The 24,645-nt window shown below is 47.8% G+C and overlaps 1 protein-coding gene across 1 annotated transcript; it reads left to right on the top strand.

The window, feature by feature from the left end:
- The first annotated feature begins 1,841 nt into the window (after positions 1 to 1,841).
- Positions 1,842 to 3,086, top strand: LOC149356372 (dnaJ homolog subfamily B member 1-like). Its single transcript, XM_089576330.1, has one exon. The coding sequence runs from the start codon at positions 1,842 to 1,844 to the stop codon at positions 3,084 to 3,086; it is 1,245 nt and encodes a 414-aa protein (XP_089432456.1).
- The last annotated feature ends 21,559 nt before the right edge of the window (positions 3,087 to 24,645 follow it).

The following is a 24,645-nucleotide window of genomic DNA, read 5'->3' as shown; positions in this document are numbered from 1 at the left end:
TGAGGTTCAGCCGCATGGCGACAATGTAACTCGTGGCTGCGATCACAAGCAGGACGGCGAAAACAACGAAGGCCCGCCGCATGGTAACTGTGTCCATTTTGATCGATTGGAGCACGCCGCCCGGCGCGGAAGGCTGCGGCGTACCGGGCTCGTCCTCACTGGACGGGGGCTCTCGTCGCAGCTCCGTTTCGTCAGGGGACGCCTGCAGAACTCCGTCGCCCGCGGCCCTCGGAGGCCATCTTCCACAGAATGACTCCCGCCCTTCCACCTGGGCGACCACACCTTCGATGGTGCTTCTTTCGGCACCGGTCGCCAGCCCCCGTCCAGGGAAGCTCAGCGCCCGTTTCTGAGCTTGGCTCGCGCAGATTTCGCGCATGCATTGGCAAGCGACATCTGCATTGTCGTTCGCATTCTTCTTCCAACGAAAGCCATGAAAGCTGGCCAGTTGCGCTTCCCAAGTTCTCCGTTCCATTCTCCTCGGCTGCGTTCACTTAGAGAGTGATCGCTTTGTCCTGTAGATTGCGGTAGAGTGCAGCAAGGGGAGCAGTACGAGTGAGGCAGCGAGAATTAGAAATTGGGGTAAATTTAGGGAGTGAATGGGCGGAAAGGAAGAACACAGAATTGAAGTTTTTGACGCATGGGCGAAAACGCTTTTGGAGGAAATGAAAACTCAAATCAAAAAGATTAAGGCCATTGTCCAGCATTTATTGCATCTGTGGCAAGCGAGGAGAGGTCTCACAAAGAGGCGGAAGAGCCAGAAGCCGAACAAGAAACTAAACAAAAGAAAGCAGAGCTTACGGGGCATCCGGAGCAGTGTGCCTAGAATTTAGCACAACATCTGCGACTCTTTTAATGCTAGCATTTCCCTCATGATATCTAGTTCATATTGAGATGACTGAAAGACCCAGGAAAGAGCAAAACAGCACAAAGCAAATCTGTTGAAACCTGTAGACAACTTCAAGGGGAACGAAAGTGAGCTGAATGCAGGACTTAAAAGTGGATACATAGAGTCAGAAGGTGCCTGTTCGGAAATTGAAGAATACACGGGAACACACAATGACGGGATGTAAGAGGAGATCTCCACCTGGTAGGTGCGTGCCGCATTCGTGATCAGGAGGAGGGATACCTGCCCTGGCGGGGATCGAATGAACATCAAAACGCTAATTAACTTGAACGAAAAGTCGCTGGAATCTATGACGGAATCTTTTAACGAATGCTGGTCAGGAGGAACACTTCCTCAAGAATGGAAGACGGCAGGAATTATGCTTATTCATAATCCAATATACAGATCGTTATCGAGAATTTGAGGCCAATATTGTTTAATTGGAGCACCTTCATGGTGATGAAAACAGTAATATTTAAAAGAATTTCGACATTGAGATGAAAGTGGCTTCTTCCCAAACGCGATGTTTAGTTTAAGATCAAACCTTTCGACCCAAGATGCACTTCTGCAGTTAACAGAAATGATCGACAAACCTAGATACTATCAGAGCAGGGCAATTCTAGCGTTAGGTCTCAAGGTGCCGTCTATAATATTGCCACACTTATTTTAGACACTGTACTGGCGCCCGCGTGAGGTCTGTCTTCGTACATGGATCGCTACCCAGCGACTCAGGCAAAATGTGACCGGACGCCAGTAGAGCGTTCTCACAGTACTTGGCAAGAGCACTGAGCAGAGCACAGCCGACTGACCCTAGAGCTTAGCAGAAGACGACGAAGTCGGGCGCGCGACAAAGGACGAAGACAGACTGCAAAGGGGTACATGAAGAAGAAGAGGCGTCTCTTCTTCACGCTGCCCGCCAACCTCTTGTCCCTCCGAGCCCGGTGAACGAGAGCGGAACATGGTCAAGGACTACTACCAAGTGCTCGGAGTAGACAGGAGCGCGGGCGATGAGGACATCAAGAGGGCCTTCCGGAGGCTGGCGCTCAGATACCATCCTGACAAGAACAAGGCTCCCGACGCGGAGGAGAAATTCAAGGAGATAAACGAGGCTTACCGTGCCTTGACTGACCGGAAAAAGCGCGAGGCCTACTACAGCTCCGGCGGCGAGGGTTACCGGAGCGGATTCTCTTCCAACAGCGGCAGTCAATTCAGACCGGAGACATTCTCCTTCAGTCATCACTTCAGTGGTGACCACCAAAGGAGGTCCGATGAGTACTTCAGCAACTTCCGTCGACGTAGCGATCCTGCCAGCGCCTATCAGCAAGCGTTCGGTTCTAGCGGCACTTTCCAGCAGACGTTTGGGCCAGGCAGCAAATTCCAGCAGACGTTCGGTCCTGGAGGTACTTTTGAGCAGACATTCGGTCCTGGAGGTGCCTTTAAGCATATGTTCCGAGCCGGCGAGAGCTCTCAGCACACCTCTGGTTTCAACTGTGGAACGTTTCAGACGACCTTTCGTTTTGGCAGTGGGTCCGCGATTTTCTACCACTCCGGCAGCTCCTCCTTCGGCGGCGCACCTACCGGTTACCAGACGCGTTCAACGGCGCCTTTGTCTGGCCACACTGGAAACGGCTCATCGGAGAGTGAGTACTCTCGCCAGTCAACAAGGTCCTCTGCCACCGGGAATTCCAACCAACGCGAGCAGCAGGTTCCTGTGGTCGAGCGGGAAATTTTCGTGACCCTGGAGGAAGTCTTCCACGGCTGCTCGAAGAAGGTGAAGATCGGTTGGAACATCGAGGCACCGGACGGCCACATCGTGAGGCGCGATGAGAAGCTCGTCCGGTTCAACGTGAACCCTGGAGTGTCTTCCGGTACCAGACTGGTCTTCCAATGCCCAGGAGAAAGGACGTCAACGGGCTCCCCTCCGGCTATTGCCATCGTGATTCGTGTAAAGGAGCACCCCCTGTTCAAGAGGGACGGAGCAGACATCCATTACACCGCACATCTAACACCCTGGCAGGCTCGGTGGAGCTCGAGGATTGACATACCAACCTTGACGGCGGGTACGATCTCACTGCGCTTGAAAGGACCTGTGAGGTCTGGAACAGTGAGACGCTTCGGGGGACAGGGCTTGCCTTTCCATGGATACCCCAAGAAGCGTGGCGATCTCATCGTCATATTCCGGGTGCTCTCTCCGGCCGTCTAACTAAACACCAAGAAGAGAGGCTGCAGATGGTGCTGGAGCCTTGGGCATGGACGGACATGACACAACGAAGAGATACCAGGAACCTCCAGCGATCCAGTATCAAACTGTAGACTAATATCTTTGATTCCGGTTTTTTCGAAGGGGTTTGAAAAAGTCATCTTTTCCCGTCTATCGAATTTTTTTAACACGAAAGGAATCTTGCCTGATGCTCAATTTGATTTTCGTAAAGTCAAGTCAACCGAAACAGCTTTGTTAACACTGAAGGAAACTATACTGCGAAACATCGAAGCAGGAATTTTTACTCGAGGAATTTTCATTGATTTCAGCAAGGCTTTCGATTCCCTTAACCATAAAGTTTTAACTAACAAACTTTCCCAGAATGGAGTCCGTGGGATACCTCTTAACCTCATAAAGTCATACTTGAATAATCGGCAACAATGTGTTTATATAGGGAGTCATCAGTCTTCTTTTTTACCAATAGAAAGTGGTGTCCCCCAAGGAAGCATTCTTGGCCCGCTACTCTTTAACGTCTACATAAATGACATTGTCCAGATTGATGATACTGCGGAATTTATTATATACGCCGACGATAGCAGTATACTTATCTCTGGCCCTGATGTGAACAATCTAACAAAAAAGTGCAATGCAATGCTTGCGATACTGCAGAATTGGTCTTATTCTATTTGTCTCCGAATAAACCCTACAAAACTATGGTAATAATTTTCCGTGCAAAAAGTAAGCCAGCTCAACTACTACACATTCTTAAATACGCAGGTCAGGAAGTTCCAGCTTTAGATAAGCACAAAATCTTTGGCGTTACATTTCCAACCCACCTCAGTTGGGTTTGGAATGTACATAATATATGTAAAATGCTTTCTTCGATAGCAGGAGTGCTATCAAGATGCCGATGGCTTCGTCCTACTCAGATAAGAATTCAGGTTTATCATGCTCTCTTCGGTTCTGTCTTGAATTATTGCAACTCTGTTTGGGCGACGACTACAAAAACAAATATAACAAAGATATAGATTTTGCAGAAGAAAAATCACTATATCGCTAATGTTCCTTATCTGTCTCTTACTTGAACTGCTTTTAAGAATTACAAAATAGTTCACTTTTAGCATATTGTCACGGACGCCGGTAGAACGTTCTATCCCTGGCAGAAGAGTACCTGGCGAGCACAATGGGCAGAGCGCAGCCGGCCGACCCTAGCACCGAGCAGAAGAGGACGAAGTCCGGCGCGCGACAAAGGTCGAAGACAGACCGCATGGGGGCGCCGGTAGAGTGGTGTCTAAACTAAGTGCGGCATTGCCCCTCCCCCCTGGAAAGGCATCGACTCGATGCCTGAAAGTGAGGGGGAGCCACGTGTGGGCGTTGACAGAGTCCCAGGCACTGAACGTGGTGAGAGTTGTCCTAGCTGGCATGGTATTGCTTGAGTCTTGCGACGTGCACAATTTCGGATGTCGGCGGGCGTCTGGAAGAACGAACACTCCCTTGCGGGCGCACTTCATACGTAACGTCGCTGAGTTTGCGGAGTACCTCGTAGCGGCCGAAGTAACGGCGAAAAAGCTTCTCAGAGCGACCGCGCAGACGGATGGGGCTCCAAACCCACACTTGATCGCCAGGCTGGAAAATGACTTCGCGATGACGAAGGTTATAGCGGTGAGCATCGACTTCTTGTCGCATGCAGGTTCGTTGCCGAGCCAGCTGGCGGGCAGCCTCTGCATGGCGAACGAATGCATCAGCGTCGGCAACGGATGGGTGCGCAACATCGGGCAACAACATCGTGTCCAACATAGTCACGACTTCACGACCGTGTACCAAACTAAATGGCGGGAATCCCGTCGTCTCTTGAAGGGCACTATTGTAGGCAAACGTGACGTACGGAAGTATTTCGTCCCAGTTCTTATGGTCATCGTCGACGTACATAGAAATTATATCAGCGATAGTCTTGTTGAGGCGCTCGGTTAAGCCGTTGGTTTGAGGATGGTAAGCTGTGGTCTTACGATGACTTGTGCCACTGAGCCGCATAACTTCCTGAGTAAGCGAGGACGTGAACGCTGTCCCTCGGTCAGTTAAAACAACATAAGGGGCGCCATGGCGGAGGACTATGCTGATGATGAAAAAGTGAGCAATTTCTGTAGCAGTGCCGCGGGAAGGGCTTTCGTCTCACAATGCCGGGTGAGGTAGTCGGTGGCAACCACAATATACCGGTTACCCAATGAAGACGTGGGAAATAGGCCCAGTAAGTCCATGCCAACTTGGTGGAAAGGAATTCTCGGCGGAGAAATGGGTTGGAGCAAGCCAGCGGCTTGAAAGGTGGTTTCTTCCGACGTTGACACTCGCGGCAAGTGCGTACATAACGCTTGACAGCCGCAGAAAGCCTGGGCCAGTAATAACGGTGACGAACTCGTGCCATCGTTCGAGAAAATCCGAGGTGGCCGGAAGGAAGCTCGTCGTGGCATGCCTGCAGTACGTCAGTGCGGAGCGCCGTTGGAACCACGAGCAGGTAACTAGAGTCCGTCGGGCCGTAATTTCGTTTGTAGAGGACGCCATCTCGCAAGCAAAACGACGACAAGCCACGCGCGAATAGACGAAGCGGTAACGAGGCGGTACCCTCAAGATAATCGATGAGTGGCCGCAATTACGTCTCGTCCCTCTGTTCTTGAGCGACGGCGGACGTGGTTAGAGCACCAATAAATAGAGGGTCATCTTCGAGGTCATCAGAGCTGGACGGGATAGGAGCACGGGACAAGCAGTCTGCATTGCTGTGTTTGTTGCCCGACTTGTAGACAACTGTTACATCAAAATCTTGCAAGCGAAGGCTCCAACGAGCTAGCCGGCCCGAGGGGTCTTTAAGATTCGCGAGCCAACACAGTGAGTGGTGGTCACTCACGACCCGAAACGGGCGACCATACAAGTAGGGCGGGAACTTCGTTATCGCCCACACAACAGCTAGGCACTCCTTTTCAGTGGATGAGTAATTCGCCTCGGACCAGCGTGCGGCTGCCGTAAGCGATCACGCGCTCAACACCATCTTGCCACTGGACGAGGACTGCACTGAGGCCAATGTTGCTGGCATCGGTGTGAAGTTCTGTGTCCGCCTCCTCGTCAAAATGGGCAAGAATGGGCGTTGTTTGTAGGCGTTTGCGGAGCTTTTCGAAGGCGTCCTGCTGTTCCTGTGCCCAGACGAAAGGCTCATCGTCTTTTGTCAGCCGTGTGAGAGGCTCAGCGAGCCTGGAGAAGCCTTGCACGAAGCGTCTGTAATATGCGCAGATGCCACAAAACCGGCGCACAGCTCGCCTATCAGTGGGAGTCGGCAACGCAGCTACAGCTGCCGTTTTGGCGGGGTCGGGGCTGACGCCTTCAGGTGTCACAACATGGCCCAAAAAATTGAGCCGTTGGTACGCGAAGTGGCATTTTTCGGGTTTTAGAGACAGACCGGCTGATCGGATTGCCGTCAATACTGCACTCAAGCGTTTGAGATGTTCTTCGTAGGTCGCAGCGAAAATAACCACATCATCAAGATAGACGAGACACGACTGCCATTTGAGGCCAACCAGGACAGTGTCCATCATTCTTTGAAAGGTGGCAGGAGCGGTACACAGGCCAAAGGGGAGCACCTTGAACTCGTACAAACCGTCGGGGGTTATGAACGCGGTCTTTTCACGGTCACGTTCATCGACTTCGATCTGCCAGTACCCACTGCGTAGATCAAGAGAGGAAAAGTATCGGGCATGACGCAGGCGATCGAACGAGTCATCAATTCGGGGCAACAGATAAACGTCCTTTTTAGTAATCGTGTTGAGGCGACGATAGTCGACGGAGAATCGGAGAATGCCATCCTTCTTGGCGACCAGCACAACGGGCGAAGCCCACGGGCTTGTTGACGGCTGGATAACCTCGTCGCGGAGCATTTCCTCAACCTGCTTCCGAATCACTTCCCGTTCTTTCGCAGACACTCTATAGCGGTGGTGTTTTATAGGCCTCTCGCCTTCATCCACAACAATGCGGTGTTTAGCGACCGATGTTTGCGGAACATTAGAAGTGGTCGCAAAGCAGTCACGAAAAGAGTCGAGGATCCTGTGGGGGCGGTGTTTCTGATCGGCGGTTAGGTCGGGGATGACGTCAGTCATAACGGGGGCGTCAGACGTCGATGCATGGGTATCGTTGAAGGACAAGGCGCTGTAGGAGACTGAGTTACTAATTTCATCGAAATAGGCTATGGCTGTTGCTTGCGGCAAGTGGCGGTATTCGGCGCTAAAGTTGGCAACAAAAAGCTGCGTTCGCATTCCGCGGAGGGAAGTAACACCCCGCGCAACGCAGACTTGTTGACTCAGCAGTAACGACAGCTTACCTTCCGCAACCCCGTGAGGCGTGCGTGGGTTGGAGCATTCCACCGTAATAAACAAACTGGAGCGTGGTGGTAGCGTGACATTGTCATCACACACGCGAAAAACAGGCCTGTCGGGCTCACTGCTGTCGGCTATGGCACACTGAGGTGAGAACGTCACGACAAGTTCGCGGAGGTTGATTATCGCACTGTGTTCCCGAAGAAAATCAAACCCAAGGATGAGGTCCTTCGAGCAATGAGCCAACACAGCGAAGCAGGCAGTGAAGGTTACACCACGAATCTCCATTCTAGCGGTGCAGACCACAAGCGGTGTCACCAGATGGCCTCCAGCTGTCCGAATGTGCGTTCCAGGCCAAGGTGTCAGTACTTTCCTCAGGACAAGCGCCAGATCACGACTCATGACGGAGAAATCGGCGCCGGTATCTACGAGAGCAGTCACGCGGCGGCCATCAACGATGATCGGGATTTCAGCCGAAGCTTGGTCACCTTCAGAAAAACGCTTTGTGGGGGAGGTCGGACTAGGGGATCGTTCTCGCGGTCGAGTTGGGGCGTCAAGCAGAGGCGTCCGTCTCTGTTCGGCGAAAAGTCGTCGGACTTAAGGGTCGTTCAGATTGTCCAATTGAAGCGTCAAGCGAAGGCGTCTCTGGGCGTCGAAAGGTCGTCGCGGCGTGGGATCGGAGGTCGGGTCGCATGCTAACGTGGGTGAGTGGAGGATGTTCGTCATTATGTCCGGTGACGGCGGCCCTACCTCCGGGGGTCGCAGTCCTCAGTTTTCCCGGCGCGGGCTGGAGGACTGCCGGACGTAGGACTGGCGGGCTGGTGAAGCAAACCGTCGAGGCGACGGTGACCTGGACTGACGTTGGGCAGTGGGTGCAGGTGGGACGTTGGCCGCTAGGTACTGATCGATCTCGCGGGGTCGTTCACCATAGCGTGGCAGGGGTGCGTCTGGCGAAAAGCCGCGCAGGCCAATCCGGCGGTACGGGCAGTGGGGACGGATGTGGCCTGCTTCGCCGCAGTGGAAGCACAGGGGCCTGTTGTTCGGCGTGCGCCACATGTTTGCCTTCGTGACGGGTGGGCGGTCGTCTGGCAGCGCTGTCGCATACGGGATTCGGTGGGACGGCGCGGTAGGGGCAGTAGAGTAGAACGCCGGCGGTGGTGGCGGAGGACTTCGCAATGCCTCGTTGTATGTCATCACATAGGGCGCTGGCGGTTGGGGAGGTGGAATGGGCTGCACCGTGCGGCGTATCTCGTCACGGACAGCATCCGAGATGGCGGTGAAACTAGGAGGCTGCTCCACAGAGCGAAGCTTCTGCAGCTCTTCGCGAACGATGCTCCTGATGAGCTCCCGGAGGGAGGTGTTCTCATCCCCGGGCCTCGGCATGTGGCACTCCACAGCAGTGATGTTTGATGGACGGCCGTAGTGCGCAAACCGCTGTTGCAGGGCACGCTCCATGCCTGCCACTTCCTTTGTAAAATCGGCGACTGTAGCCGGGGAATAGCGCACGAGCACAGCGAACAATTGCTCCTTGACTCCCCGCATCAAATGGCGCACGTTCTTGGCTTCCGACATCGAAGGATCAGCGCGGTTGAAAAGCCGGGTAATGTCCTCCACGAACATCGCCACGGTCTCGTTTGGCTGCTGCGCTCTCGATTGCAGGGCCAATTCAGCACGCTCCCTCCGTTCGTTGCTGCTGAACGTATCCAGCAACTGCCGCCGGAAGTCTTGCCAGGTGTGGATGGCGGACTCGTGGTTTTCGAACCACGTCTTGGCGGCGTCCTGGAGGGCAAAGTAGACGTTCCGAGGCTTGCGGTCCTCGTCCCACAGATTAAATTCAGCGACCCTGTCATACCCGTCCAACCAGTCCTCCACATGCTCAAACTTGTCACCATGAAACGACGCGGGCGTACGAATCGTATGAAGAAGCAGCGGTGGTGAACTCATAGATTGCTGGAAGGTCTGGCTGGCCACCGTAGAGGTCATCGTGCGGGATGGCGCGGTGAGGGGATTGTACTCGGGGGCTAAACCTTTCAAGCGGCGGCTTGACTTGTGGACAGGTGTCATGACCAGGGGGTCTGACGGAGCGCTGGAGGTTCCTGGGACCTCTTCGTACATGGATCGTAACCAGCACCTCCACCAAAATGTCATGGACGCCAGAACAGTACCTGGCGAGCACACTGGGCAGAGCGCAGCCAGCCGACCCTAGCACCGAGCAGAAGAGGACGAAGTCCGGCGCGCGACAAAGGTAGAAGACAGACCGCACGGGGGCGCCGGTAGAGTGGTGTCTAAACTAAGTTCGGCAATATGTATGTCTTTCGAATTCTGCGCTCGTTTTACCATTCTTCTCCTGCCTTTAGGGATTTTTTATTAAATACTGCACATTTAAATCCCCATCAAGCCAAATCTCCGCTCGCAAGATCGACCGCCGGCTTATACCATACTTTCGAAATAATTATAAACTACAAGCACTAGAACATAACTTACCGTCTATTCTTAACAAATACCTTTCCTTAGCTAATGTTACCCTAAATGAGCTTAAAACATACTTTCTTTATTGCTAGGTTGTACGTACCTCTGTAAACTGTTATCACCCAAGCATACTGAGTGTTCAATTTGTGGCTTGTCTTCAAGTTTGTACCTGGTGTGGCTGTAGAAATTGACTTATGTACTCATGCTAAGCTTGTTACTAATATCTCTTCACAATTTCATGTCGCTTAAATATTATTGTCAAATCACAATCACCCAGTTATGTGCGTCCCATCGTCTACTGCCATTATAGAGGTTCCTGGGCCCAGTGAAGCTGTTTTACTAACAGCTTTTAGCCCTGTAACCTCTGCAAGATGCATTTTTTTCAGCAAAAATGAATTGAATTGAATTGAATTGAACCACACCACCCGGACACGACACCTGTCCATAAATCAAGCCGCCGCTTGAGAGGCTCAGCCCGGAATACAATACTCTCACCGCGCCACCCCGCACGATGACCTCTACGGCAGAAGTTATTAGGCGAGTGCGGGCAATAGTTGAGGAAGGGGCGAGAATACCTAGTAGGATATGAAACGATAAGCATTGACTTAGCGAAAAAGAAACCGTAATGTTAATAAAGGCTTTTATTTTGACCACGATTGCTGACACAGAACCACATATGAAATGGAAGAAGAGCAGAAGAACAAGTGGGACGTCATAATACTCAAATTATATAAAAGAGCACCTGTTAACCAGGTAAACGAGGAATAGAAAGGATAATATATCTGGGCATTCACAACACTGCAGACGAAATTATAGAAGGCCATTCGATATCGCAGAGGATACGGCCATCAGGAAGCAGGACAGGAAGAGACGTAGTCGATAGACTAGGCCTCCCATGCATTTGGTATACGGAGGACACAGAGAAGTTCGAAATCCAGCTCAGGTGCAAGATCGAGGTGCAGCCCATTCCGAGCAATATGCACCCCGAATTTAACAAGGAAACTAGAAGGGCTAGGACAAACGCCATTAGAACGTGGGGCTGGTTGGAAGAGGCAATTTAAGTGAACGTGACAGGACTGTTCAACAGAATATCAGCCACCGCATGCACGGATGCGTAAGAGAGATTAGTTAATGAAGCATCAATTCGATGCCAGGGGATCCTAAAGGGGAAGGAGGCGGCAACTGCTTTGGCGATGGTTTCTCGGAAGGCCTCCTGTGTAAATACAGACTCCTGAATTGCATGCCGTAACTATGCCAGACGAAGGATGGATAAACACGCAGACAGAATACTCAGTCCTAAATAAGATACACTTTAAATCCATAGTCATGTGAACTCGAGGACACTCTGCGGATTTTGTAAACGAAGGAGCTCACGCTGCTGTCCGCGCGCCATTACCCCGGGTCCCCGAACACTAGCAAGGACAAAATTATTCAGAACCCATATTAACCTACAGGGATTTACTCCAACACTTGAGCTTAAAGAAGAAATTATACGCCGAACCACGCAACAATCTAAGGAGAAAGCAAGAGGTCTGTGACGTTCGCTGAACTCATTGATGCGCCATTCAGTCTCCAGCACAGAGTGTACGGCGCGAGTAGCGACTTTGACATGTGCACCTGTCCCCGGTCGAAGGGTTACCAAATTCGTGGGACCGCGGACGCACTACACAGGTGCGATGGCTGCTCTATTGTTGCCGGCGGCACCGCCGCCAGAGCGCTCGTTCCGTCTCCATCTTGCCTTCCATCCGGCTCCATCTTGCCTTCAAAGCATGCGAAGCTTTGTGCAGTGTTCAGTGTTTGAGTGCCTGCAGTCGTCATTGTTGTTGCCAGTGGATGTTTTTTTTTTGCGTCTTCTCGTTTCCATACGTGGCAGTCATTCGCTCTGCTCAAGTACATAGCTTACTGTGAGGACGCAGGTGCGGTGGTCGATTGGTACGCGATGCGGCGCCAATGGGTCGTTTGAGCTGTGGGTACTGAGAAGAGGCCCCTGGTTAGGCTGTAGGTGCCACTGGGCCCTTGACCCCTCAGCGACAGCTTTCTCTTTTTATAAAGAAACTTGAGCGATTGTTGCCGAGGCATACGTGTGTCTCGTAAGCACGTGCGCGGAAAAGGAAACGTAGAGGAAGGCAGAGGTTCGGAATGCAGTGAATCCAGTGCTGTTTGTGTGTGTGCTCGGAACCGCTCTTTTCCCAAGTATTTGGTTAGCTGATATCCTTTCCCCAGTCTTTGATTAGCTGAAGAAAACTTTACTTTCCTTTCCCTAACCATGGATTGATGAGAATTGTCGCCTGATTGATTATTGGTTGCTTTCCCCACCAAGGGCGGAGGCAGAGGCCTTGAATCTTAGTGCTCTGGGTTAAGCGGGGGCTGATTTCGTCTAATCAACGGTTCAGCCATGCTGTAAATAGTTTTCTCCTTCCTGGTTTTTTTTTAAGTTTATTTATGTCTAAATAAATAGCTGAACTTCTTTTCCTGCTGCCGAGTAATGTGAATGTTTGCGGGGCCGAACCTTCAATCCTTGAAGAAACCAGATTTCGTCATCAAGTTTTTCCTTAGGTCGCCACGTGAAGGGGAAACTAAACTGGCGCAGTCGCGGCAGTATCTCAACGTCTTTCTGCTCGAGGCATTTGACGGAAGATGAGAGGAACAAGTCACTGGACAAGGTACAGAGTAGTTCGTCCTAAAGGAGAAAACGTGAAGCTGCGTCGAGGAAAATACGTCGAGAAGCTTCAAGAGCACTGGTCGATTTCGAGAGGACGTCCAAGGCCCAAGTCAGCGAGGAGCTCAGGAGCCGGGCGAAGACAAGCCTTCAAGGGTTAGAGACAGCAAGCTGCTAAAAGGAACCAGGCGTCCACATCGAAAGGTTCAGAGCAAGAACGAGGCGATCAAGCCAAGCAAACTCAAGTCGGCGAGTTGCTGAGAGAGCCAGGGCTCAACTCATCCGCATCAAGGAGCCTGCTGTTGTCACTCAGGACGACAGTATCACGATGGCAGTGGACAGTGACCAGCGAGGCTTTCTCCGAATTCGCCATGTTAGTGTAGCGTTTATGTACTAGAAATAATAGCACAAAAAAGCGGACTTGGCTGCCTTACGGTATGATCGGAAGGGCATGATGCGACGTGTGGAAATTGAGGAGGTAGAAAAGCTGCTTGAAATTGAGAATCGGAAACTCGTAATTGAGCGGGAAAAGATAAAGCTTGGAGAGATGCAGTTGAAATTAAACCAAGGAACAAAATCTGATAGCGAGATGTTATTTGTGGCAGTTCAATGTTTTCACTGCATGAACTGTGGCCATTCAACGATGGGTGTCCAAACTCGAAGGAAGAACAAAATATTCCCGCTTTGAGGAGAGATGAGTGCAGACTAGTAGCCCATGTGGAGATGCTAGTGCCTGATAAGCTGGGTTCCCAATCGGAGACGATTGTTAATAAGAACAGTGAACCAGACAAGGTGGAGGACCAGGAATGCATCGATTCAATACCAAAGGGCAGAGTTCTGAAGCCTGTGTGCATTCAGGGAACGAAATAACGCTAAGAGGAGAAATGATTCAGTCACTTTCTTGGGGTGAGTGCTCCGATGAAATAAAACGGGAAGATGTGGTTCTCCAGGTAGCAGAAGCTGATCTGTCCTGTGCGCCGATAGCCAGAGCTGTGGAAGCGGCAGCAGTTAGCCAGCAGGGCCTAACCCTGTGTGCCATACCAGAAGGAATGGCTGAGGGCATAGGGGTGTTACTCACGCCCGTGACGAACTTGCTGCCAGATCAACCAAAGATAGAGCAGAACCAGGAGGTACATGAGTGTATTTCTCGCGAAGAAGAGTTCAGCACCGTGCCAGAACCAGTTGGCGCTAAGTCGGGGGTAGCAGTAAGGGTCGAGGAGAAGCAGGATCTGATAGCGGGAACACTCTTTGCAGGCGATGGTAAACTAGCTGTCAAAGATGAAGTGATGAAGCCAGCCGGTGCTCACAATATGCGCCGGGACAGCAGATCTGCCTGAAGATGTAGGCAAGTTGATAACATCTGAAAGGCTCTCGCTGCTAGAGCAGCCAGAAAGATAGCGGCCACATGAAGAAATAGAGAGAGCTGAATTTGGAGAGAATTTCAAAATTTCCCACGAACCTGTTCTAGACAAACCTGAGGCCCCAGTACAGCTTCAGGCAGTTCCGGAAGCTGCAAAAGTTTTTCGAGAAGATTGTGAGCTAACAGGGATGCAATGGATTTCGCGGCAGGCGGGGAACTCGGGAATTTGGATAATGCATTTATCCCTGTGGGTGTCAGCGCAGGCGAGATACCTTATGTTTCATTACCAGAAGTGAGCAAACAAGATGATGAAGGAAACTATGAGAAAAAAATGCTTCACGGCATTACTTTCTTTGAAAGGAATGTCGGCGGGCAGCTGTACAAAGGAGAGCAGAAAGTTGGGCAAGTTGGTTGATATGCATACTGAAAAAATTGCGCAGAAAAAACGAGGACGAAGCAAAGACAAGACCAGGACGAGCGCTAACTCACAACTGAAGATTTATTCCGAAACACATGCACATATAAACAGGAAAAAAAACAAAAACAAAACTAATCATACCAATCTGACATCAAGAACAGCACATGTCACCCCCCCGCGTAGCCGAGTGATTTGGCCAAAAAACAGAACTCCCTATCAGAGAAGCGGACGGAAGTCTGGCTGACGCATGTATCTCCGCTGATACGGATATGAAATGCTTCCATGAGTTCCCGCACAAGTTGGTCTCTATGCCTAAACAGAATTGTTGTTTTATGAAAGAGCGGTTTACACTGCCGCTTCTTATCACCGGCATTACAAGTGCGGCAATATTTTGGGAGGTTGTCAAGGGACTCTCCCCTGAGTAATCTTCGGTGTTCACCTACTCTTTCGTTGACACATCGCCCTCTTTGGCCGATGTACACCGAACCACAAGATAGCGGCAGCTTATACATAACTACGCTGGCGCAAGGAACAAACGGGGCTGTGTGCTTGATACTGCACTCATTTTTTCTGCCTGCATTTCTGTAGAAGTCAACATCTTCTTCACAAGCTTTAAACCTTGTGGCAGGTCGGCTGCAGCAACTAACTTCTAAACATACGGAACCCATGAGTCAATTGAATTTCTTCCAATCGACCCTAGTGAAGTGTTTTTTTATTGTACGCAATCTTAATGCAACTCATAGCGCGGATTACGAGGGTCTTCAAATTAAACCCATTAAAGCTGTGGTAGATAAAACAGCCGCATGCTTAGCGCAAATATTTAACATTTGGCTATCGTTGGCTATTTTGCGAAGGGAATGATGAATGCCAAAGTTTCTGCTATCTTTATAGGAGGTAAAAAAAACAACCTGTCTAACTATCGTCTGATTTCTTTGCATCATATCTTTTCTAAAGCTTTAGAATAAGTAATCATAAAACCAACCGCGAGTTTCCTTGCCACAATAATATGCCATAATAACATATTTCCACTTTGGATTCAAAAGGTAAATTTACTGAACCGGCCTCACTAGAACATAAACAAATAATACTGGAAAGCATTGAATTAAAGAACACAGAATTTTTGTGGAATGTATTAAACCATTTGATTTTTCCAATCACAATATAGTTCTCCATAACTTAGAAACATGAGGTGTTTCCGTTGCGTGACTTAATTTACTTGGCTCATGTATAGCAGAACGTTAACGGGCAACTTCTGTTGTCGGAAACATAACCAGCTTCAAATTCACTAACTGTGGCGTCTCTTCGTTTTTAATATTTACATTAATGATATCATCAATATAGCAGACGCCATAAAACATGCGGTACGCTGACGATGCCAGTCTTTTCCTTAGTGACCCGTTTGCGGAACGGTATACATCGAATGGCTTAGCATACCGTAGCGGTGGCTTATTGGTCAGAGCATCGCCCTCACAAGCGGGAGGTGCGGGGTTCACACCCCAGTGCCGCCGGGTACCCACCGGTGATACAATGGGTGCAAGCATTCCTCTGCTATGATTATCGGAATATTTATTGCGAAGTGTTTGGGAAATGGGTCTCTGACCGCACCGTGGGTAGAAGAAAATACTTTTGCCGTGGCGCTCTTTGGCCACAGCTGCACTTGCGCGACAAAAATGCATAATCATCATCATCGAATAGCTTTGAATTATACACGAAAAAATTAAACGCGGCATTCTATGGGAGAGTTAATTTTTTAGTTATTACTTATATTCCACTTCTGCTTTTTCTCTGATTAATAGCATTTCAGTTCGACTCGGTAATAATAATGTTGAAACCGGTGAAAATGTTAAGCTCCTTGACATCGTTTTTGACACATGCTTAAGATGGAATGATCAGGTAAACTTGTTTTCAAGAAACTATCAGTCACAGTCGGTTTTCTATCAAGATGTCGATAAGAAAATCACTTGCGACTAAAATCGTTACTTTGCCTTGCAATCGTACTATCACACCTGAACTACTGCAATCTAGTATGGTCAGCAACGTAAAAAAGTAATGTTAACAAATTATTAGGTATGCAAAACAAAGGAATTCGGCTTTTTCTGTAGCTGGTTACAGTGATCACACAGGAAGGTTTTTCCTTAAATGTAAGATTGTACTTGTTCATCACATCTATGACCATCCTCTCAACCTTTCTCAGCCTATAGTGTGATTTTCTCAGTAGTCTAGCTGAACCAACGCCTGAATCGGAAAGTTTTACGCGAGGCTCCGAGAGGTTGATTTTTCCGCGCACCCGAACTAATTATGGCAAACGAGCATTGCAGTTCCTAACATAAGATACAGTCCACAAATACCAGAAAATGTAAGCAACGTTCATCCTTTCTCTTAAAGATTTTAAATTTGATTTTGTGATCAGGAACGAGTAGACTTTTCTCAGCGCTTATCTGCATCTCTTCCTGTATATCTGCGCTTTGCGTATTATTTCGTATGACAGTTTGCCTCGTGCATAATGTGAGATTCTTTTGTAGAGATATTCAAACATACTATCTGCGGTGTATTCGTCATGGCCTCAATTGGGTGCGTGATCACGCTGCCTGTGTATACCGGCTTTAGTTTTGTTTTATTAATCCCTCCTCCACAAGCATGTTTTGTTTGTAGAGTAACAGACACACCCAAGCTGCTCAAATGCACCTTTTAGTCTTGGTTCCATATCTGCCACATGTAAGTAAAGGTTAACTGAAACTTATTAATTATTATTATTTCCTCTATGCAGAACTTGTTGCTTTCGGCTTTTAATAGTAGATCCCTGGGAGTCCTCGTTCCACTCTTGGCGCAGTGGAGCAGCTGTTAACCGATGCGTGACTGTCCTACGACGGCAGGTGCTGGCACCGGCGGGGGCTGCGAAACCCAAGTAACCCTTTACGAGCAACCTCGCGCGGCCAATCAATGTTTAACTGCCTCCTGCCACAGTGGTCACTTCGCTCACAATCCGGTGGGCAGGTTATGACGACGCCACAAGGTCACCTGACTTCGGTGGTGGTTGCTTCTCCGCGGATTTGTCGAGTGATTGAGAAAAACATTTAATGCACAGAACAAATCGAGGTCACTTGGGTGGGCCCTCTTTCCATTCCAGAAGCTCACTAAATTTTCCTGCCGGTCTAGCCCGGTTAAACAGCCAAAGCTGGTCTCCCCGGCGTGAGCTAGACATCGCCGTCTCTGTTCAGGGAATTTCAAGGAAGAAAAAAAAACAACGCACGAAAAACGGGACGGAAGAAGGAAAAACCTATGTTCGATTACCATAACTGTTAGCAGAAAGGCACGTCTTTTCAGTTCAGCAACGGCGATTCTGGAGGCTCCAATTTTTCACCTTGTGTATCCACTGCTATTCACAGAATGTCCAAGGCGATCGAGTATGGTGCAGATGTTCTTTACTCTTTGCTTCAAAGAACAGGCCTTGGGTCCAATTTTGGGTCCAATGGCAGGCCTTGGGTCCAATGGCAGGCCTTGGGTCCAATTTTTTTTTCTATCTTCGTGAATGATCTATCGCAAGCCGTCCGATTTTCAAAGGCCCTAATGTACGCGGATGACACTGCTCTTTTTTCCTCAGCTGAATTGCTCTCGGAACTGCAAACCATGATGACATCTTAACTGTCTAATATTTCCTCATGGTTTTGCGCAAGCCACTTAACAATAAACATAGAAAAAACTAAATATTTAGTATTCCCCTCTAGGAGAAGAAACATTGGCAATGATACGATTCACATACAATTAAAACAACCTTAGAATTCAGCAGGTGTATTCTATTCTTACAAATACCTCAGCGTCATCTTTGACCAACACCTGCATTTACAAGAACACATCAAAAGGTGCTTAAAAAGATAGCTTTTAGCTGCTATGCACTTATTAAGGCAAAACAGTTTTTTTTCCGTACAGTGTAGTCCGTTACTTGTTATTTGCGCTTTTTCACTGTCACATTAGCTACTGCTGCGAATCATAGGGTCAAGCATACACAACCTATTTAGTTCTCATACAGGGACTGCAGAAGAGAGCATTGCATGTAATTGCCCTGGCGTCTTCAAACAATGGCTTCAGTTGTCGAAATAAGGAGCATAACGTATTGCCATTTGAATCCATACTTTATTGCAAAGTGTGTGCATTGATAAATAATAATATTACTACTAATATCTTCTGCCACTAAGTTCTTTCTTATTGCCATACTATAACACAAGACACGCAGTAAATAGAAACTTCAATTTGCCTGCCAGTCGCAGTGCATACTGGGAACGCTTAGTTTAATTTTCCGGCGCAAAAGTTGGAACTGGAACACAGTGCCTATTATTGTAAACCTTGCAAATATGTTTAAAGCCTGCTGCGACTTTTTCTTTATTAGAAACCAGGGAGGGCCCTGACCCCCACCTTTTTTAAAGGTTTGTTGACCTTTGTCAACTTTTCTTCGCTGTTCCTTATCACTCTGTGGTTCTTTTCTTTTTCGCCACTTTTTTAATTGCTTTCTTATAAAGGTATATGCTTTCTTCTTAATTGCTTTCTTATTCTTATGAATTGCTTTTTTAATTGCTTTCTTAAATGACTATATAAATCAGGGTATCGACATTACTAAACTGACATTTTCTGATTTCAAAGGTATGTTCACGTGTTGAAACTACTGAATCTTACTCTATTTTGTGTGCTATGTGATATGCACTAAATTGGTGTATGTAGTTTGTTTTAAGAAGTTGCATGTTTGTAACACATGGTATGGTTCCATTTTCATTGTTGCGTATTTTGCTTTGCTTTTGCGCTGTTCTTACTGCTGCCAGTGCTTGTTGTGGGGCCAAGGACAACTCAAGCCGTGCCTGAACGGCTTTTCCCTTGGTTCCTTTTTTTCACTGTATAGTGAGAAAATAAAATAAAATAACTGTCAACTGTCAAGTGTTACTTCAAGGTTGTAGTTTGCTCCAACACACTTTTTTATAATTCTTAGTTTGTTTCATTTCATTTCATTTTTCATTTTTGTTTATTGCTTTTCTCATTGCCGCTGCCTGGTGTATTTTGTTTTATTTCGCACTGGACCGTTTCACTAGCCACACAGCTATCGGTGCAAATATTTTTTATGCACTGCCTTGTTCGTTCGAAAACAGCAATCACTGCACTCTTCGCGAAGAAAGGTGAGAGAAGGCCCACGCACTCTTAATGAGCAACGACTAATACAAGTGCCACACGCGCACAAGAAATGACAGTAAATGCTTCAGACATCAAGGTTTTTTCAATGCCATTATTTTTGGAGTTGGTGCTACAAGTCCACATTTAATGCAATTAACGAAAGTAGGATGACGATAACGCTTGCAAGGCAGTCAAAAGTTGCATCGGAACGTAAACAGTGCTAATGTGCACAATAGATCTTGAATGCTGTTCAAATGTGATGTAAAATTGATTTCGCAGAAAATACGGCTCTTATTGGTTTACAAGTCGAAAAAGTAGCCAAAAACTCGTATGTCGGCACACATGTCGAGAGTACCTGTCAAAAAGACTGGTTAAAATGGCGCTCTTCACATCGAAAACGCGCCATATATAGATGCTTCACCTGAAAACGTTACGATTTAACCATTTGCTACTGGTTAGGAAGTTGTTACTCATGCTTTTCTGCGTGTGGAATGGGAACGAGAGTGCGCATTGCACGGGCGAATGAGGTATAGGGAACTCAGTAGGTCGCGAATGGCAGTAAGGTGTATGCCAATAAATTTATGCCTGTGGCACAGCACGAATGCCATTAGAACTTCAGGCAGTAAGCACTTCATGGCATTAAATCTGGCCGTGTGGCAGGGGTATAAGCTGGCCGCTACAGGGTTCGACACGAAGCTGCCAAGCATCCCGTTCTTATCCGTATCCGTGACCAGGCGCGACTGTGGGGGCGGAATGAGCGGGCAAGGAGGCGGAACAAATGTCTTGTGATGAACATCCTGCGGCATAAGTAGGGCCCGTCCATGGGTACGGCTGAACAGAAGGGTCGTTCAAAGAAGGCGTTCGTCCCCTAGCTCGACTTTAGATAGCTCATGTTTTCTAGTTTTGCTTTTGTCGTCATCCACGCGTTTTCTAGAATCGGTTGCGGCCCGGACCGAGAACTTGACAAATGGCCGGGTCAGAACAAATTTTGTGACACACCCTTACTCTCAAGCCGTGCATCGTGCCCTCCCTCACTCTGACTCTCACAAATATTTCTGCGACAATCCTCCCGCACCTCCCCAACTGAACCCCTTATGAGATGGGGGTAAGGACGTCCTCAAGACGGCCTGCACTCATGAGAGTGCCCAATTCTGGTGCGGAACAATCTAACGTCTCTGATACGCAGATAAGGACGCTGAAAATCTTTATTTTGATTTCCTTAAGATGTGATGTTTTTGCGGTTTTCTTCAGGTTATTTTTATTTATTTTGGCTTCATGATTATGGCGTTTCAGATTATCGTTTCGTTGGCAAAGCCCTTTGCAATGCTCGAGGCTGACCATTTCTTCCCCAGCCTTCCTCATAACGGTATTGTGCTGGAGTGATAGAAACTGGATTGTCTAATGGTACAAAAAGGCTTTTCTTTCTTTTTGAAACTTTTTAAAATGTTGTTTGGTTCTAAGCACATAAGATAACTTAATAATTGATCAATTGCATTCTTCTGAGCACGTTTGCGTTCTCCTGCAGAGGTTCGCGCCCTGCTCACAGGTAACTGAATCGTGCAAACATTCTTCGCCCTGGTCTGTTTTCAGTCTGGCGCGGTTTGATTGAGACAGCTCTCGTCTTTATGCCTGGCCAAATTGCACGAAACCACGCATCTGCATTTTCTTTCGTTACAGAGACCTTGACGACGTACGACCATCTCCTAAACCCAAATTGTTGCTCCACTTTTAGTTATTCTTTTTTACTTCAATTAAAATTAGCCTCGAGACCAGTAGGCATTACAGGGAGGAATCTTAACATTTATTTTCGTAACTGCAAAGAAATGAAGAGTAAAACGCGAATGCAGTCTTTTAGGGCACTAAATTTCCATAGCTAGCCGACACATTTTGAAAATACTGGTGGTACGAAATTGCTGAAATGAGTCCACGAAGGATGGTCCAGTCACCTGATATGCGTCGCAGAGGAATTTTAGAACAGGAACAGGTGTCGGTAGCTAAGTTCCTCCCCTTGGGACATATCAATTAACGGTGAAGGACACACCGGATTAGAGCTTCGTTTGCTTTTACGGTGGTGTTGTGGACACATATTTTATAAAGCAAAGACAAGAAAAATGTGGTAGGATTCTATCGCAGTTAAGCCGATTAGAGTTGCGAAAGCATGTGTTTAGTCTGGATGGCTCATGGTTTTGCTTTGCTAGCATGTCGCCACGTCTGGCGACGATATTAGACTGAGGTCAATGTCTGATCAAGTTTAAGCTGATCTCATCTGTTCATGCCGCAATGTAAGTTGACGAAGACGATGTACAATGTGCCGTGCGAGATCTCCTTTACCCGTGGTGCAGTAAAGGATGGCGATAACGCAAGCTTGAGGTTTCCTTCACGCGTCTACGTTGTCGCGTGCCTCTTTTAAACTTCTACCTTTATAGATCTGGTCTGGCGGTCTCCCCATTGTGCCCGTTCTGCGGAGAACCCGAAACGATAGATCAGTTCTTGTTGACCTGCCGCCGTTTCTCCTCTTTACGGAGCCACCTGCTGGAGCTTCCGTTACGACAGCTTGGTCTAAGTCTGTCAGCTGGGGTTGCTCTGTCTCTTGGGGCTTCCTCCCTTGGGCACATCAACTGGAATGTGCTCTCCGCCATGCAAAACTTCCTTACAGACACTAAACGGCTGCCGTCTTAAGCTCTGCTCTTTCTCATGATCAATATTTGTCTGGAATGAAAGCTTTCTGAATCGTGGAATATTTAGCCCCGTTCTCTATTTCAGTCACCGATCTCACAGCATTTGTTTAACCTATTTCAATTACACATCTGAGATCCTTTCATTTATTTCCTAATTGCTATTACTATCATGATTATTTTATTTTTCCCCACCATTATTTTCTTGTTTAACATTTTGTACACCTATCAGTTGCCGCCTGTGTCTTGGCCAATCCCCCGCAGTGGGTATGCGCCATTTTCTAGAGGACAACAACAACAACAACAATTGTTGCAGTTTAACACGAGGCGTGGTTGGCCGCGGCGATAGCACAGTGCTCTAGTGCAGTGGCCAGCGAAGCTGACCTATTCGGGTTTCCGCGGCTTCGAAACCCAGTCGCGGCAATATTGAGTTTATTTCTCCATTCTCCAGGTCAGGAACGCCACAAGATTCATTGTTCGTTTTGGCCTTATGTGCTATTGTTTTCGCACAAAATAACTGCGAGATGGAAATGTGTGTAAATTTGAGTTCTGTTTCAAAGCCGAAATGCGAGCAATTTGGATGTAGTTGTTAAAAAAAGTGTAGAATTGTTTTGTACAAGTCGGAGTGGATTGGGCCCATACATGAGAGAGATGCTCAGGTTACTCGTACCGACTGATGTCCATAATCGAGCAATTATGGGTATATGCAAGCGGAAAAGAAGTTATATCGCACGTATCTGAGGATTCTTGTTGGTGTTGCTGGTTATGCGGATCATATAAAGCGACTTGATAAGGTACGACGGTAAGGGTAGTCTACGGTAGCGGTAAGATATTACGAGGCCAAGGATACTGTTAATATGATGGCGAGTAGCTGGTCTAGACCCTGTTCGCGATGCACGTAAAACTCCGTATTCAGAGTAGCGAAATTCCAAAGGCATGATCATGAGAGGAATCACAAATAGCCTCAGCTTCTGCCTGGAACGTACTGACATCCTCGTGATTAGTAAAATCTCGATGCACGTAGCTGTCGTCAGTGGACTAGTGCCTCTTCAAGTAATGTGTAATGTGCTAGAGTAGGTGGTTACTGTACGGCCTTCGTCTAAAGTATGGAGTCCACGAGGATACTTTATAAGCCGTGTAGCGGGGCCCTGTGGGATCCTTGGAAGTCGCAACTTTTAGACGCCGTGTGGACAAGCGTATCTCTCACCATAAAAAGATTTGGAACTATAGTGATGCGACGTCAAGTTTAGTTTAGGTCCCGTAAAAGCAGCAATATCATAAACTGTTCATTTCTCCTTTATTACACCTCTGGAGACAGACTGATGTAAGAGTTGTGGAAAATTATATATACAATGCGGTGATTATATCCAAAATTTTAATTCCTCAAATGGCCAGCACCAAACTTTGACGTTACGCCCATCGTTCAGCCTGTGAACCTGAAACTAAAATAACATGAGAAAATAAATTCAGTTATGCATTAGTTACCAAGGTTGGGCGAATTCCTTATGTTGACCTACTTACGCTTATATTTTAGGTGCTATTGCAAAGAAAAAGATATGCAGCCAATATTTGTCAAGAAAACCACCCATCTTTAGTAAGGGAGCACAGCGAGCGCTGCGCACGTGCAGAGGAAGTTGCGCTTCGGAGGACCCGGGTCATTAATTTATTTATTTCAAATACCCTCATTGCCCTGCGGGCATTATTGAGGGGAGTGGAACAAGCACAGATAACAAGAAATGAATACAATCACGGGTTACAGGACTACATATTGTTCACTGCACTGAGTTATTACAAATTTGAACAATTCATGGAAGCCTAGACGAAGAAAAAAAATCGAGAAAAGAGAACAAAGCCCAACGAAAACAAAACCACAAATCAAGAACACAGAGTTCATGTCGGACTACTAACCAAAAGGCACACATGTCATGAGCAAGAAAAGCAGGCACTCAACTTTTTCTTAAAATGCTCGAGATAGTCGGTTAGTGCCACATCTGCTGGCAAGTGATTCCACTCGGATGATATACTTGGAATGAAAGAATTTTGGCGAGCAGTAGTGTGACAAGGTGGAACGCCCACTTTGCGTGGATGGTCAATGCGCGATGAAACATACGTGGGTGGAATGAGCAAAGCGTTTTTCAAAACATGATTGAAATTGTAGATCTTAAAAAAAAGACCGAGTCGTGAAATTTTTCGGCGCAGTGAAAGTAATGGTAGTGACAATGTGCTTTTCATTTGTGTGACACTTGATGTACGGCCATAGTCGTGAAGGATAAAATGAGCGGCACGATTCTGAACAGCTTCCAAAACAGTTATAAGTGACTTAGCATGAGGATCCCATATCGACGCGGCGTATTCAAGCTTCGAACGAACCAGTGTTTTATACAGAAGGAGTTTGACTGAAGTGGGTGCATAAGAAAAGTTTCTTTTTATGTAATCAAGCATGCGGTTAGCGTTTCCGGTAATGTAGGTGATATG

Source organism: Amblyomma mixtum, chromosome 3 (assembly GCF_055824585.1).
Source record: "Amblyomma mixtum isolate Tamu chromosome 3, ASM5582458v1, whole genome shotgun sequence".
Lineage (NCBI taxonomy): Eukaryota > Metazoa > Arthropoda > Arachnida > Ixodida > Ixodidae > Amblyomma > Amblyomma mixtum.
The sequence above is the reverse complement of the archived record's forward strand: the minus strand, read 5'-3'. Positions and strand labels throughout refer to the sequence as shown.